Below are 16,267 nucleotides of genomic sequence, written 5' to 3'. Positions count from 1 at the left end.
CTCACTCGCAGTTCTCTAAATCATCTTCTCCTCCTTGCACTCCTCTCTAAGACTTTTACTTTGCGGTGGTGAGCTGGATGAAGGAGTCTGCTAGGGAGGGGGCGGGGGGCTGTTTGGCTTCCCCGGGATCTAGAGGGCGTCCAATAGGACCATGATCTTGGGCTGAATAAGTGGTTTGGTTACTGCATGAGGTATTTTGGATGGATCCCCTCCGGTGCTCATCTGGGCATTTGGCTTCGATCATACAACCTTGTAGTAGGTGTTTCCGTTTCAGAGGTGGGATGTTGGTATGTGCATACTAAAAAGAAACCAAGCTCTATTGGAAATACAAGTGCAAAAATGAATAGTGTGGATTGTGGATAAGGGGGATAGGGGAGTGAGAGGAGGTGCAAAGCAAATCTCACTCACTTACATGGCACATAGCGCTAGACAGGATACACAGCACGGCATGCTTAGTATTGTACTTGGAGTTACCTAATTCAACTGCATACAGTGTAACAAGTGTGCCATGCCACCTGCCTGAACCTATGGATGCTTTCGCTCTATGCTGCGCCCCAGATCTCCATCAGCTGCTGAGGGAGACACTGGCATGCCACGACATTGGTACCGGGAAGAGGAACAAAGCGGCTAACCCCCAGATGCAGAGGGAGCTGCAGTCGCTGTCTCAATTGAGCATCCAGAGCCCCCCAAATCCAGAGGAGTGTAAGAAGAGGAGGGGACTAGAGGCAGACCGGCAAGCCGCACTGCCTCCTCCCTTCTCGGCCTTCTTGGCAGTTTGGTTGACCATAGCAGGACAAGGGGCACCAGAGGAGTGATATGGAGGTGGTCTGGAAAGTCACAGCAAAACTATGACCTTGAGCTTCTAAGCGACTCCAAAGAGATCTCGTCCAGAGTCTTGTTTGAGGCACCAGAAAATGCATTACGCCAACAAGCTGGAAAAATAAGATGCAGGAAGCTCTTGACATTAGCTGCAGTAGAGGGACATTTCCACTGACTATCCTACCCCTCTCCCTTCTGGGAGAAAGGGCATCTTAATTCTGTGTCCTTGCATAGTTAATGTTTGCCTGGCAAAAGGATGATGCACACTTGAAAAAAAATCTGTGTATATTAAGCATCGTCTTAATTGGATTCGCTGTTTTGTAGTTGAACCGACACTCCTGCCCGCATGGACTCTGGCCACTTTTGGGGCATCTGGGTCTAATCTTTTCAGATCACCTGAGAGGAGCGGATGGGCCGCCGGTTTGTGCCAGGGTGCATAGCAGTACTACTTTGCCACTGCCGGTTCACATTCACGCTTGAAGGAAAGCCACTGCTGCTTTTATTAATACATAACAGACAGGAAACCCAGTGCAGCAAAGGGGGGGGGGACGATTTGACGTCTCAGTAATAAACGAAAAGGGCAGCCTCAGTAACCATCTTGAGGGGGCTGGCCAATAGACTGCTGAGACCCGAGTTTGGAGGTCATGGAGAGGGACCTGGCCCTGAGAGAGCTTCCCGGAGCCACATGTGTCCCTGTCAGTCGGCAACAACCATTAAACTGTCAATTGACAACTTCTCAAACTTCTCAAACTACTCCGGGAAGCAAACTTTCTTTTGCAACATTGGAAGTGCGAGCCATGGATTATGCACTTCTCCATAGAGCATTGAGAAAACGACATTTTTTAAATCATTCAACCTTTTACATTTTCAGCATTTAAAACACACATGAATGTGAGCCCTTATACTTCTAAGAGGATTGTATAATAACTATGCAGATAAACTGCCATTTGCATATTCAAAAACCTATCGCACTGTACATTTTACCAACAGCTGTAACAGACTCTTCCAAGGGGTTTGGCTCAGGGGCTGTTTCAAGATACATTTTGGTCATTGCCTCTTTATCACATATCCGTAACATATTTAAATGACATTCTTTGGTAGCAGGAAAACACTATCATGTCTGCACAGAGGCTGCCAGGGTTTAATGGAGATTTGTAGTGGGCACGTTTTTGCACGGGGACTACACTGTTTTCTGTGTGGCTTTTTGTGTCAACATAATGACTGTATTAATGTATGTTTTTAATGTCTCGTGTTCCTTTTTCTTCCCACCTCCTAACTTGTATTGGCCTACCAACAGAACGTGGGAAACAAGTTCTTAGGGTGTGGGCTGGATCTTTAATGAACATTACTGTTTTATACATGCATGTTTTTGCTAGGCATTCAGTTTTAACCTATAAGTATTATAGATGTGTGATTCAAGGTGCATTTTTTCAGTATACCAGCATGGTGCATTCTTTGGAGGTCTCTGGGCATTAACTGTACTTCACTATCAGCCTTCCTCTCGAGTTATGCCCAACTGCTTTGCCATAGCTACACCACTATAGAAAGTTCTGTTCCATCGTTTGGTTGGACTCTTGTTTTACTATTAGGTTAGATGGGTCACAACAGGGGTGTCTCGGTGATAGAATCCTGGTAAGATGGGTTTGCACTGCCTACACAACTTCTAGTCGCCAACCTCAACAGATTACCTTTGCCATTATGTATAACATTCAAACATTAACTCTGAAATCATTATCTAAGGAATACCCTTCTACATTTGTCACATAACTTGCTATACAAATATACAATTAATATACCACACAAGATATGTAAGCCACGTCTATGTATATCATAATATACAAAAGCATTTATTTTTACATTTAGTTTTGTACCCTCCTTCATGGAAGTTGGGTTGAGCATATGCAACTCGAACAGATACAAGCCGTAAATATACTATTACTGGTAAGAAATACTTTTCAATTGCAACTTGTAAATCTGATTTAGATGCACATGCTACACATAGATCAGCAAGCAGGATTACCACCTAATGCAAGGTCTGTGATAGGGCCAGTAATGTTGGTCTCACATGCAAGTATGCTCATGTTTGTGCATCAACGCAGTTGTGCTTCATGAAAGTACACTGGCCTTTATGCTGCAGCCTGGCATGTTGCAGTGAGTGGTACATTTACCAGAAAAGCAAATTTAGCTCCCCTTGAATTGGCCCACCCTTTTGTTTTATTTCACTAAGAAGTAGCTTGTTCGCTAGCTTTTAGCATTTTCTCATATGTTGTACTATGCATGTTGCTATTCCTTCTTTGATGATTGAAAACATTTGTGATTTTCCAAAGGTATTTGTTTTTTCCATATAAAATGAACAACCACACATTTATTGCATGTAGCGAGGCACGGATGACCCGAAGGTATCGAACCACGAGGCCAACACATACGAACAATATAAAATGTAATAGACAGGAGAGAATACCAAAACAGGTAAACGGAACACAATCCAGGGCAAGCATACAAGAAGGAATCCAGTTACTCCTTCCCACAACGAATGAGGAGGCAGTCCATGTGTATGTGGCCCCATTATGGAAACTGCAGCCTTTTCAAATGGATCAGATCACCACACAAAACCCACAGCAGACAACTTAATGGTTTAACGACTACAGGATCAAATTCCAAAGATCTTCCCATGGTTGACGGTCTGTGTACCTAGCATGAGTTAAATAATACTTATGAATTCAATGTTTTCTTTTCCGTTCAATTATGAGATATATTGTGGTGTGTCTTATAGATAACCTTATCCTTGTGTATTGCCAGAACGTTCAGCCACTGATGGGGGCTGTGATTCACTAGTCTTTCTTATCGATGCGATTACGACTAAGTGGCTAAACCTGAAAGCAAGATTCTTAAGCTAAGCTTAAGATTTCTTTTTATTTCTCAGAAACAGGCCAATGTCTGTTTGTCATCTGGAAATGGTTTTATCTTTGAAAGTAGGTCCCATTCATGTGTCTTTTGCTTTTAACATGTGCATCGCCTGCTAGGAAACCAACACTGGAATGTGCTGAGCAACCAGTTTGATCCTTCAGTTCAGATATCGGTTCCAGATCCGTTGAGCTAGATGAACAAGTTACTTTCTTACCTGGTAACGTTCTTTCTATTGGGATGGTCCGACGACGTATTCCATATCTATGACATGTAATCACCACAGCTGTGCTGCTTCGGAAACTTTTTTCGGTGTCTGCGTCGATGACGTTGATGCGCCGTCGTCGAGGACCTCCTCCGACGTCATCCGATGTGATAAGTAGGACGCACGACGCCCGTAGCCTCAGTTGTAGTTTTTTCCCCCAGAACGTGTGACATTAGTCAACTGCCAGTCATAAACAAAGCCTTGCGGAACGTAAGCTACAATCGCAAAAGAAATTCTGCAGCGGGGAAGGCAGGGCGGGAGCGATATGGAATACGTCGTCGGACCATCCCATCGAAAGAACGTTACCAGGTAAGAAAGTAACTTGTTCTTCGAGGGGATTGGGTCCTCCGATGTATTCCATATCTATGACAGACTCCCAAAGCAGTACCAGAGCAAGGAGGAGGGAACAAATTTAGAATCAAAATTTAGAATAGCCAATCAAATAGCAGAGCAAAGGACCGCCTTGCCAAAGGCCAGATCCTGTCTGCAGATGGAATCGTGGGAATAGTGACGTACAAATGTATGTACTGAAGCCCAGGTGGCTGCATCACAGACGTTGCGAATAGGTACACCCCTCTGGAGGGCAGTAGATGCAGCCATACCCCTGGTAGAATGGGCCCGCAAGCCAGCCGGTGGGTCCTTACCCGCCAAGCGGTAACACTCCGAGATGGCCAAAATAATCCAGCGAGACAAAGTGTTTCGTCACAGCTTGCCCCAAACACTTTCCAGTGTAACCAATAAAGAGTTAATCGTCCACTCTGACCCGGGACATGCGTGAAACATAAAAGCTTAAAGCTCTCCTAGGATCAAGCCTATGGAGCCTCTCCTCTTCCTTACCAGGATGCGGAGGAGGATAGAATGCCGGAAGAACAACCTTCTGGGCCAAATGAAATTCCGTCACTACCTTCGGAAGAAAAGAAGGACGAACTCTAAGGACAACCCTGTCCTTGTGAAATACAGTGAAGGGTGGCTTAACTGAAAGTGCCTGTAACTCACTCACTCTGCGAGCGGAAGTAACTGCAACTAAAAACACAGTTTTCAGAGTTAACAGCCTCAAAGGACAAGAATGTAAAGGCTCAAACGGAGCACCCATAAGAAACCTTGTAAATCCCAACCGGGCACCAGCAAAGGTGACGGAGGGAACACATTAGTGAGCCCTTTCAGAAACTGTGAAATTAAAGGGATTTTAAAGTAAGAACACTCTTCAGACGAGCGCTTAAAGATGGACAGCGCCGCCAGGTAACCTTTAATGGTACCCACTTGCAAGCCCCTGTGGGCCAAAGAAAGTAAAAAGGACAGAACCATGGGGCTGTCACATGCAAAAGGATCCACATTCTGAACTCTGCACCAGTTGCAGAACTTACGCCAACGGCAACGGTACAGAGACTTTGTTGCTGGCCGTCGGGCCGAAAGCAACACCTCCATCACGTCTTCAGGGAGGTCCCAATCCCTATACCTCAACCTTTCAGAAGCCAAGCGTGAAGGTTGAGGGATCTGACCTCTGGATGGAGAACCTGACCCCCCTCCCGTGAGAGCAGATCGTCTTGGTAGGGAAGACGACGTGGAGGGCAGATGGACAAGTCGAGAAGGTCCGGGTACCACGTCCTCCGAGCCCACGCCGGAGCAATGAGGATCATCCGGGAACCGAACTTCTGTAACCTCCGCAGCACTTGCGGGATGACGGGGACTGGAGGAAATGTGTACAGCAGCGGGAATGACCACTCCACCACGAACACGTCTCCTAAGGCTCCTTTTGGAGGAAATTCCCGCGAGCAAAACCTTAGGCACTTCCGGTTGACACTGGAGGCGAAGAGATCCACTTGAGGGGTCCCCCAAAGGGCGAAGATCTCCAGGAGAATCTCCTGAGCCAACTCCCACTCGTGAGAGATCGCGCTCTACCTGCTCAGAGCGTCCGCCGTCACGTTTTCGTCTCCGGCCAGATGAACTGCCGAGATCGAAACTTCCTGCTGGATGGCCCAGAACTCGAGCTGCATCGCCTCCCTGCATAGAGGAAGTGACCCTGCCCCCCCCCTTTTTGTTGAGGTAGTGCATGGCCACTGTGTTGTCAGTCAGGATCAGGACACTCTTTCCTCGCACAGTCGGCAGAAAAGCCTTCAGGGCTAGCCTGACGGCCCTCCGCTCCAACAGATTGATATGGAGTCTGGACTCCGACAGAGACCAACGACCGCTGACTGTCAGCCCGTTGGCATTAGCTCCCCATCCCGTGAGGGGTGCATCCGTCACGATCGTCACCTCCAGCCAGGGAGGCCAAAATGGAGCCCCCTTCATCAAGCTGCCTTCGACGGCCCACCACAGAAGGTCCCGGGCGACCGAGGGCGGCACCTGAACCGGGTCCGACATCCTGCCAGAGGACTGCGACCATTGCGTCTTGAGTGCCCACTGCAAAGATCTCATCCGCAGGCGAGCCTCTGGCACCAGAAGAATGCAGGATGCCATGAGGCCGAGCAACCTCAAGAACTCGATCGCTGGGAGCGTCTGGGCATGCTGAAACTTGTGCACCATCTGCTGAATGTGAAGAGCCCTCACCTGGGGAGGAAAACACTGCCCCAGGGAAGTGTCGAGCACTGCTCCGATGTACTGGAGCCGCTGTGTTGGCGTCAAATGGGACTTCTTTAAATTGAGGGAGAAGCCCAGCCTGTGAAGGGAGTGGCAGGTGACGGACAGATGATCCAGGACTTGCTCGGGAGAGCTCCCCCTGATGAACCAATCGTCCAGGTAGGGGTAGACGTGAATCCCCCCTTGCCTGAGATGCGCTGCCACCCCCACCATGAGCTTGGTGAAAACACTCGGGCGGAGGTCAATCCGAACGGCAGTACCCGAAACTGAAAATGCGAGTCGCCAACCGCGAACCTCAGGTACTTCTTGTGCTTGGGATGGATCGGCACATGGAAGTAAGCATCCTTGAGGTCGAGTGACACCAATCAGTCCTGAAGCTGAAGGGCCTGGAGGACTTGAGAGAGAGTAACCATCTTGAACTTGTCCTTCCTGAGGAGTTTGTTCAAACCGCGCAAGTCCATGATGGGTCTCAATCCCCAGTCTTTCTTCGAAATCAAAAAATAAGGGGAATACCATCCCCTTGTTCCTCTCCGCTACAGGCACCAGTTCTATGGCGCCTTTCTCCAGCAGGGCTTGAATTCCCTGCGCAAGGAGCGGATCCGGACTCTGCAAAGAGAGGTTCCCCGGTGGATTGTCGTGAGGCCTGTGCCGAAAGGGAAGACAGTAGCCATGGGTTATGATCTCCAGAACCCACACATCTGAAGTAATGGCTTGCCACTCTACAAGATGCTGCGCCAGCCTTCCCCCAACCGGCGAACCATGGGACATGGCCTCATGACTGAGTGGGAGCGGCTGCGGTGTTACCTGAGGGCAAAGAGGCAACTACGCGAGCGGCCTTGGCACCACGGGTACCCTGTCGTCCACCTCTGGTACCCCTGCGTTGGCCTCTTTGACTGCCAGCTCCTCTCGCTTTACTGAAGGACAAGTAATGGCGAAAGGTACCACCCCTCCACTGCTGTCCCCTAGGACGAAAAGGCGGAGGTTGGCGAACTGCAGCGCCCAGCGACTTCGCTGCAGCTTTTGAGGTCTGCAACCTCTCAAGGCTCTCGTCAGCCTTGCTGCCAAAAAGGTGTTCACCGTCAAAGGGCATGTTGAGGAGCCGGGACTGCACATCAGGAGCAATCCCCAACTTCCGCAACCACGCAAACCTGCGTATCACAGTGCTCGCCGCCATGGACCCAATGACGCATTCAGCTAAGTCCAAACCCGACGGAACGGACTCACACATGGCATCCTTACCATCCTGGACCATAGCAAGGAAACCACCCCGTTCGTCCCCTTTGGGAATATGTTCAGCCGCTAACGCAACACAGTTCCACAGAGTGTGTGTGAAACGAGACAAGGCACAAATGGAGTTGGCCGCCTGAAGCGCCATACCACCAGAAGAAAACACTTTCTTCGCCCAGCCATCAAAACGTTTGTCGTCCCTATCACGAGGGATGGTAGGGTACGACGCTTGCTTTGCCGGGGCCGTGGCCGCCTGCACCACCAAACTCTTCGGAGTGGGGTGCCTGGTCAAGTAGCAGGGGTCACTACTGGCTGGACGGTATTTTCGCGACAAGGATCTGCCCACTGCCGGGAGACTCTCCGGAGCAGTCCAAGCCGCCGCCGCCCTTCTCTGTAAAGCCATATGGAACGGCAGTACCGGGTCAGTTGGGGGGACCAACATCAAGGATGTCCGTTAGATCATCCTGCACAAACTCCCCTGGGGGAGCAGACCATCCCAAGTACTCAGAAACCCTAGCCATAAGGCGCCGGTACGAGGAATCGGCATGAGAGCCAGACTCAGGCCTACAAAATTTCACCTCCGGAGAGGTGTCCAGTCCACTGGCCTCATGCAGTGACTGCCTCAAATCGTCAAACTGACTATGGCCCGAGACAATTTCATCTGGAACCTGACTAGGAACCAGGCCATCAGAATCCTCATCCGCCTCCGAAATATATTCCAGGTGGCGAAAAGAAGGCACCCTGAGAGTGCTTGCTCTTAACCAGAGCCTTCCTAGGGGGTTCCCCCGTGCCACGGGGTACCTCCGACACGAAAGGCGTTGGTGGCGTCGAGCGAATCGGCACCGGCGTCGAGAGAACAGGCATCGGCGCAGAGAGGATCGGCGTCGAGGAAATCGGCGTCGACGTCAGATGCAGCGCCGCCAGCATTGGTGGCGTCGACACAGCCCTCGAAGCCGGAGCCCCGAGCGTGTCCTTCGACGACCTGAGCGTCGACAGCTTCGACGACTTCCTCGGAGCCGGAGCCTCGAGAAAGCCTGTCGACGCCTCAGACGTCGATGTCTTCCTCGAAGACCTCACAGGTGCACACGGTCTCGAACGCGTCGAGGACCGGGACCTGGAACGGGTACGTCGAGAACGAGTCTCCTTGTCGGAACGGGACCTCTCCCGTGACTCGTGCCGACCACTCTTGCGAGCGGTGTCTCGCGACCGACCCCACTCGGGGGCGCGGACGGCTTAGTACCCTGCGACTCGAGAATCGCCAGCATTTTCTTCCCAAAGGAAGCCCATTCCTCCGGCGTCGCACGGCTGGTGGGGTAAGCGACGTGCCGGGCAGAGTCCTCCTAAGAGGACCTGGAAGACGACCGGTGTCGGCGCTTCCGAGAATGCCTCGAAGAGGCTGAGGCGTGGCGAGACCGACTCCTAGAAGGAGAACCACGAGACTTCCGATGATGACGCGGAGAGTCACCTCTCGAATCATCCGTCGAAAGCCCCGCAGACTTCGACTTCCGGGGCTTGGACACCCGACCTACCGACAACTACTTCTTACGTTTGCGTAAGGCTTTGGACGTGAGTGACTGGCAGTCGATACAGTCATCCGTGTCGTGGGCCTCCCCGAGGCACCAGAGGCAGGCGTCGTGCGAGTCCATCACCGACATCTTGGACCCACACTCCCCGCACTTCTTGAAGCCCGGACGCGGGGTCGAAGACGAAGTAGAAGACATCTTCACACGAAGGATTTTCACAAAAACGAACAGGTTCGAAGAACCGAGAAGAACAGAACTCCAAAGAGTCGAGACGTTAACCGAGATTCACGAAGCAACACGTTCGCGGAAAAAACGGAACTGAGGCTACGGGCGTCGTGCGTCCTACTTATCACATCGGATGACGTCAGACGAGGTCCTCGACGACGGCGCATCGACGTCATCGACGCAGGAAAAAGTTTCCGAAGCAGCACAGCTGTGGTGATTACATGTCATAGATATGGAATACGTCGGAGGACCCAATCCCCTCAAAGTGACATGTACTGGGAATGTGACCCCATTTTCAAAATTAAATATTCCCCTAGTCTACGCCTCTCTTCTCTCCATTCCCAGCAACATGACGTAGGAGAAAAGATCACCTAAACTTTTATTTACATTTCTAGCTATAAGCCGAGCATCTTCCGTACCAATTTACAGAATAACATGGTAAATAAAATAGATTACACCACCAAGGATCTTGATCAAAATTCAGAAAACGTATTATTAACATCAATGTCCCTTTTTACAAGGCCAGTAACCATGCCTTCTCAAGAGGGGATGGGAACTCCTCTCAGCCGGGGTGCAGGGGGAGGGGGAATACCAGGGAGAAATCCAGAGATAGAGGCAGGAGAAGAAACAAAAATTCTTGTCCACTTCACCCTTGCGCCAATCTATTTCGGAGCAGTCAACCTTTTCCTCGTGCCATACCCCCTCAGCAAAATGCTTGCCACGGTTCTCATGTTTCGCCTAGTGCCATCACAAATCAATGAGAAACCAGCGAGATAGATACAACAGAACAGTAATTCTGCAAACCACTAGTATACAGTTCCACAGGATCCCATGATTCACCAGTGGTGGAGGGAGGATGGCAGAGCAAAGAGAGCCACAGCATTGCCAGTACGAAGCAGACAGAAAAGCCATGCAGTGCTCCCATGCAATCACTACGAGCAGCCAAAGTCGCTGCCAAAATGCCTAGACCACCAGAGACTAACAAAGGGGATACAAACCCCTTAACAGGACTTTGCCTATGGGACACAGGGAACTAAGCCGCGGACACAAACTAGCATTCAGCCTCCTGGGCCACTATGGCTGTTCTGCCTTAGCACCGTGCGGAGGAAGTGGGCCGGGGCTTAGCCCACAATTTGTAACCTTTGTTGCCTACAGCACATCAATGGTGGGCAAGACGGGGCCAGATAGGCCAGGGACTGAGAGCCAACCCAGGGAGGGGTAGGAGTATAAAAATATCCCAGGAGAAGTCAGAGAAAGAAGACCAAGAGACAAGCAGGAGGGAGGAGGAAGGAAGGAAAGGCAGGTCTAGAGGCGATTTATGGAGAAGGTGAGGTAATGGCTAGTGAGAGAAATCACTAGATGCCACCCGCCCTCTCCTCCACACCACCCGGTAGAGCTGTACCCCCTCCTCTGTGCCCCTCTGCAGCCTACCCCCCCCCCACTGTATATCTGTTCTGTTGTATACCTCTGTAAAGCACTATGTTGCTTCTCGAAGCTAGTTTCCCGCTCAATAAATACAATAATAATAGTGTGACTGTTCAGGTTATTGTTGCAAAAGTGTATAGGAATATTAGTGTAAGGAGAGACTGAAGTATATGGTACCGAGTGAAAGGAGAGTAGTAGTAGTGCGGAGGATTGAGGAATTTATGTTGAGGTAATAGTGCTCTGGAAGGAGTGGTAGCAGAGTAATAGAGAAAAATGACCGCAAAGAATAAGTAGTAAAAAGGGAGGAGGGGAGTGTGAGAAGTCAGAGGGACAGGAAGCGGAGGGAGGAGTGAGAAGAGAGGGCAGAGTCAAAGAAAGGTGAGAAGACAGGGAGGTAGAGAGAAGGGAAAGAGGGAGCGTAAAAGAAGACCGAATTGAACAAGGTGTCTGCAAGGCATAAATCCCACATAGCTTTAGACCACCACCAACTGTTTAGAGTAGGGAACGTTAGAAAGTCCATGAGAGAGTTCAGTCAGATAAGGCCATGGACCTTTAGGTCAATGTTAAGACTGCTTTGTAGAATGTGGCCTGGAGGACAAAATGTAGGAGGCCACCCTTGTTATAGTTAAACAGGGTAACTGAAAGGTTAGCCAAAACCCAATCAAGGTGAGCGTGGAGAGCAGTCAAGGCTGTTCTCAGAAGAGAATGAGTGGGGTCAGTGGCCCACAAGGAGTCCACACAGTGCAGAAAACAATTCACATGGCACCAACGATACCCATGTTTTCTGTCATAATATTGGTCCTAAAATGTGGGTTACCTGTTATCTTATGATGCATTTGTATAATGCCTTATATACCATTGGTATGATCTGAAAGTGCTGTGGGTTGAACGCCCACAGGGATTGCAGTCCAGGTCAGTGGAGAGAGCATGATAGTTTAAGTGCCTGGCTGAAGTGTGTGTGTGCCGCTGCATTCTGATGATAGGAGTGTTAAGGTGGCTGAGTGAAGTCAGTTGAATGTGTGCAGCAAGGCCGTTGACCTCACCGTCTACATTCTGGCGGTGGTGGCATTTGTGTAGGATGTGTGTGCAGCTAGGCCTATTTTATTGTGGGGTACAGCTGCATTCTACAGACTGTTGAGGTGTTCATGGAGGTGAGTAGGTATGTGTGTAGCTAGGCCGAATTGATCGAGGGGTATAGCTGCACTCTATTGTTTGTTGGTGTAAAGGAGAGAGCGAACATATTGGTATGTCCGAGTGTCTGTGTGGATTGTTTGGAGGCCCCTGTTCCCGATTTCCTTACAGTGTTCTCTGAGCTGACCATGTCTATTATAGAGGAGCATTGGTTCTCAGAGAAATTCCTCACCTGCTACAGAGTATCATCCCATGAGATGGGAGAGAGTCAGTCTGTATCAGAAACTAATTTAGAAATGCTGGTGGGCCCATTTTCCGGGTAATACTTTGCGCAGGTGGATATTCCAGTCATAGTTCATAGTTTGAATTATGGAATTGTCCTGCATTATTGTCCCTTCTGGGAGCTGCTCCGATCACAGGTCATAGTGTCTATTTGCAGAAGACTGGAGCCAGTCTAACCAAGCGTGATTGATGCTGCATCCTGTGTGCCTCCTGAGACACTAGTCCCTCCCTGCTCCCTCCCACCCCCCCGGGCCTAGTCTGCCTAACTTGGGGCTTTTTCTACTTCCATCCAGTGCCTGTCGCACTCTCAGTGGCCCAGCTCCAGTCCCCTACACTGAGCTTCCCGATTCTCCTCCCTCTGCCTGCCTCCCATCCCACCCACCTACCTACCCTGATTGGTCAACAGAAATCCATTTAGTGCAACCATCCAGGGCAGCCCCTGCGGCAAAGGACTCCAAGGCAAAGGACAGCTCCAGCAGAAACAGCACCAGCCCATGTTAGCCTGTGGCGACTGCAGCTGTCAATCTGCAGCGACTGACAAGGTAGGTGTGGTCTGGAAAGGGGGGCCAGCAATCACTGCTTCTCAATAGTCTGTCCAATCCATCCTATTATCACATTGTTGGGTCTTACTTTGTCTAGATAGACAGTGTCCCATAGACATATCTTACATCTAGGTAGACTGTGTTCCTTAGCCATAGTACAGTAGGTCAGGTAGAAACATCTCACATCTAGAATCGCACAGAAATCTACTCCCCACTCTCCCTCCCCCACCCTGGTATCCCAAACCTTGTAGCTACTGCCAGTACTGCTATACCCCCATCTAGATGTTTCACAGCCTTTCCAGGTGTCCCAAATCAAGGGGCTACTGTATTCAACTATCCACTCTGGTCTCCCCAGGCATCTCCCCCAACGTCCCAAAATCTAGGTGATCTACGTATTTCTTTCTCCTGTAGTACCCTTGTTAGGCGCACCCCTCCCCCTCTATATAGGTGCCCCAAACTCAACCCAACTAGTACACAAGAGTTGTACCCCCCCCCCCCAACAACATAGCTCACCCAACTCGCGCTTCTCCAGTCTCCGCACAGCAAGAGCAGCCCTGGCCGAAACCCCAAACTCCACAGCCCATGGGCCACCTAAAGGTCAAGGAAAGGACCAGACCAGGGCAACCTCAAACCCCTAGCATCACCCATTCTCCAGCCCAAATCACAAACCCTGCCACCACACTATAGGACACAAACCTCCTCACCGTCACCCAACCCGGTCTTCGCATTATTCCCTTCATCTTCCCATCCCCGCTGTTCCACAACCAGCCCACCACACCTCCCCCTCACCCTGCACCGCCGACCTCGTTGCCCATCCTCACTGCAATCCCCCCCCCCCTTCCTCCAACACCCCACCCTGGCCACAACCTTCCCCAGTATCCGGCTACCCCTTACCCCCTTCAATCCAGCTCCTCCTACCATTCGCAACCATACCCGTCCAGCAACTGCAAGGATGCCCCACCGCTTGCGCACTCATCAACACCAGGTCAATCTCCAAAAATAAATTCATCTTTGACCTCATCACGGAAGAAAATCCAGACAACCTTTTCATCACAGAGACCTGGTTTGATGACGATTACGAGCCAATCATGCACAAGGCCATGCATAAGGGCTTTTGTGGATGAGATGGTGGGTAACAATCAGTATAGACCACACCTCTGACTGGGGTTCCCATAGGCTGCTAAAATAACCAAGCTCTCTCACTCAAGTCAATCATTTAAATATGATGTTGACATACAATAAGATTAAATTCAAGACACAATTGTTGGCACAGGCTTCCTCCAAGTCACGACTTACAATAAGTGGGTGAACTGGATATGTTTTTTTTTCCAGCCAATATCACTCCATGGCATTCATTCAAGCTCTGGTGGATGACCACCATACCAACAGAGGTTTTTGATGTCATGATATCCAGCACTTAACTCGAACTAGGACGTTGAAGAATTGAAGATGCTAGGAAACATTTAAATGATAAAGTATGTTGCCCTACATGAAGAATCTGCACAATACGTGCAGAAGGCAAATTTTTTCATATGGTAAAAACAAAACTGGGGATATATAGCCAAAACACATGTTCGAGAAATGTATTGCTTCTTACCAGTACATCATTGCAGATCTCCTTTAGATCATTCTTGATTTTCTCCCTGTATTCTTTAGCCATGTGCTGCTTTTTTCAGTGCCTTCCGTTTTCTGCTCAATACTAGAAACAACCCTCAAGGGTGACCTACAAGCCCCCACCACTTTCTGTGGTGAGGATCAGCCAAAGGGTAGGAGGAGCAGGGAAGGTACAGGCAAAGGCATCCACTGTCACACACTTCATGTGCCGAATGACAGAGAAAGTAGGTGACAGTGCTGGGGTGGGCTTTTCCTGTGGGACAGAGAGCTTCAGGTAAGAGGAAAGCAGAAAGTGGTCAGTCCAAGAGAGGAGTTGTGAGAGGGTTAGAGAGGGGTATATCTGAGGAGAGAACACCCAAGGTGTCCTGCAGAGTGTGTCGGACCAGAGGGTAGAATGGAGAGAGAGAGAGTCGCAGAGGTGGCGGAAGAGCCCAGAGGAGGGATGTTGAGATCTCTGAGAAGTTGAGAGGTAGAGGCAAGGAGAGAGGAGGAGAGGTCAGCCCACTGAGAGGAAGAGGGCAACGTGGCCTGTAGACTAGCATGACGTTACACATGAACTACTCATTGGAAATCTTGACCACCTTGAGTGCCAGGCAGCTTCCCTCTCATTTTGCTAGCCAGTTAAATAGGATAAACAGCTTTCTGAGCCCATTATATGTCACAGGTGTTGCACTCCTACAGTGATTTTACTCTAAAACAAATGTTTTATCAATAGCAAAACTTTGCAGTAGAACTTCAAATTAGGGAAAAAAACTCTCTTTTCAAAGCATATGCCCAGCATCATAATACCTTTTTCTCCAATGTTTCAACGAATTGGTATCTGATCTCTATGTTAAATTGATAATTCTGCCTGATCGCTGAATAATGGGATAAATTTGATAAGCGTTCTAAATATTGTACATAAAATAATAAAATATTGTGAAGCAGGATTTTTGAAGGGGGCTGCGTTGAAACCCTGAATCAATGAACAGTATTAAGCGGGGACAGTAGAGCCGTATCAAGTTAGTTGTTTTGGACCCATTTGAAAACCCTAGCGGCACACATGTAAAATTTCAAATTTGGGACTCTGATTTGCCACTTAGCATGGTCCTATTAATCGGACAACCCTGACAACACCCAACTTAAACTTTAGTAAACACATTCCAGAACTCCAGGCCATAACTAAAGGGAAGACTATGGGCATGCAAAACGGACAGAGTCACAGGCTGCAAAAATATGTTTTTTACAAAACAGGTTAAAAGTTACATGCAAGTTAATCTTATAGGACAATATCTTCTTTTTATAGAAATGACTGTCGCTGCATAAAACAATGAAATGCTTCATCCTACGCACCATTTTTTTCAACTCTCGTTGCCAGAGTTCTTTTATGTCTTTTCTTTGTTTATCCAACTCGCTTCTCCTTCCTTGGATAGGCTATGAATAGAAACAGACATGTTGCCCTATTTCACACAGTAGCAGCACACTCAGGCAAGTGCAAAACAAACAAGGCAATTGCTTTATGGCACAATCTGAAACTGATGTGTTCGGACGAGCTTGCTTACCTGCATAAACTTATTGCTTTGGAGAGCTGCTGTGGTTTGCAAGAGAAGCTGGCTGTTCTCCACATCATTTTGAAAAGCAGAGGTGAATAATGACTGAAAAGGCATGTACTCCTTGAATTAAAGACAACATATTGGTTTTGATACACCGAAATATGTACAACTTTATAAATAACAGTCTATAATCAATAACCC

General features: G+C 49.1%; 1 protein-coding gene across 10 annotated transcripts in view; it reads right to left on the bottom strand.

The window, feature by feature from the left end:
- ARHGAP29 (Rho GTPase activating protein 29) overlaps positions 1-16,267 on the bottom strand; it is a 527,305-nt gene that overhangs the window by 188,736 nt on the left and 322,302 nt on the right. For 9 of the 10 annotated variants that reach the window (XM_069641212.1, XM_069641216.1, XM_069641214.1 and 6 more), the window contains 2 exons: positions 16,076-16,186; positions 15,867-15,947 (listed from right to left, as the gene is read on the bottom strand). In XM_069641212.1, the coding sequence (XP_069497313.1) occupies positions 15,867-15,947; positions 16,076-16,186 (192 nt within the window). The remainder of the gene's footprint in view (positions 1-15,866; positions 15,948-16,075; positions 16,187-16,267) is intronic. The other variant, XM_069641217.1, reaches the window with a different exon arrangement.

Source organism: Ambystoma mexicanum, chromosome 1q (genome assembly GCF_040938575.1).
Source record: "Ambystoma mexicanum isolate Mex_15411 chromosome 1q, UKY_AmexF1_1, whole genome shotgun sequence".
Taxonomy (NCBI): Eukaryota; Metazoa; Chordata; class Amphibia; order Caudata; family Ambystomatidae; genus Ambystoma; species Ambystoma mexicanum.
This window is presented reverse-complemented; position numbering and strand designations above follow the sequence as displayed.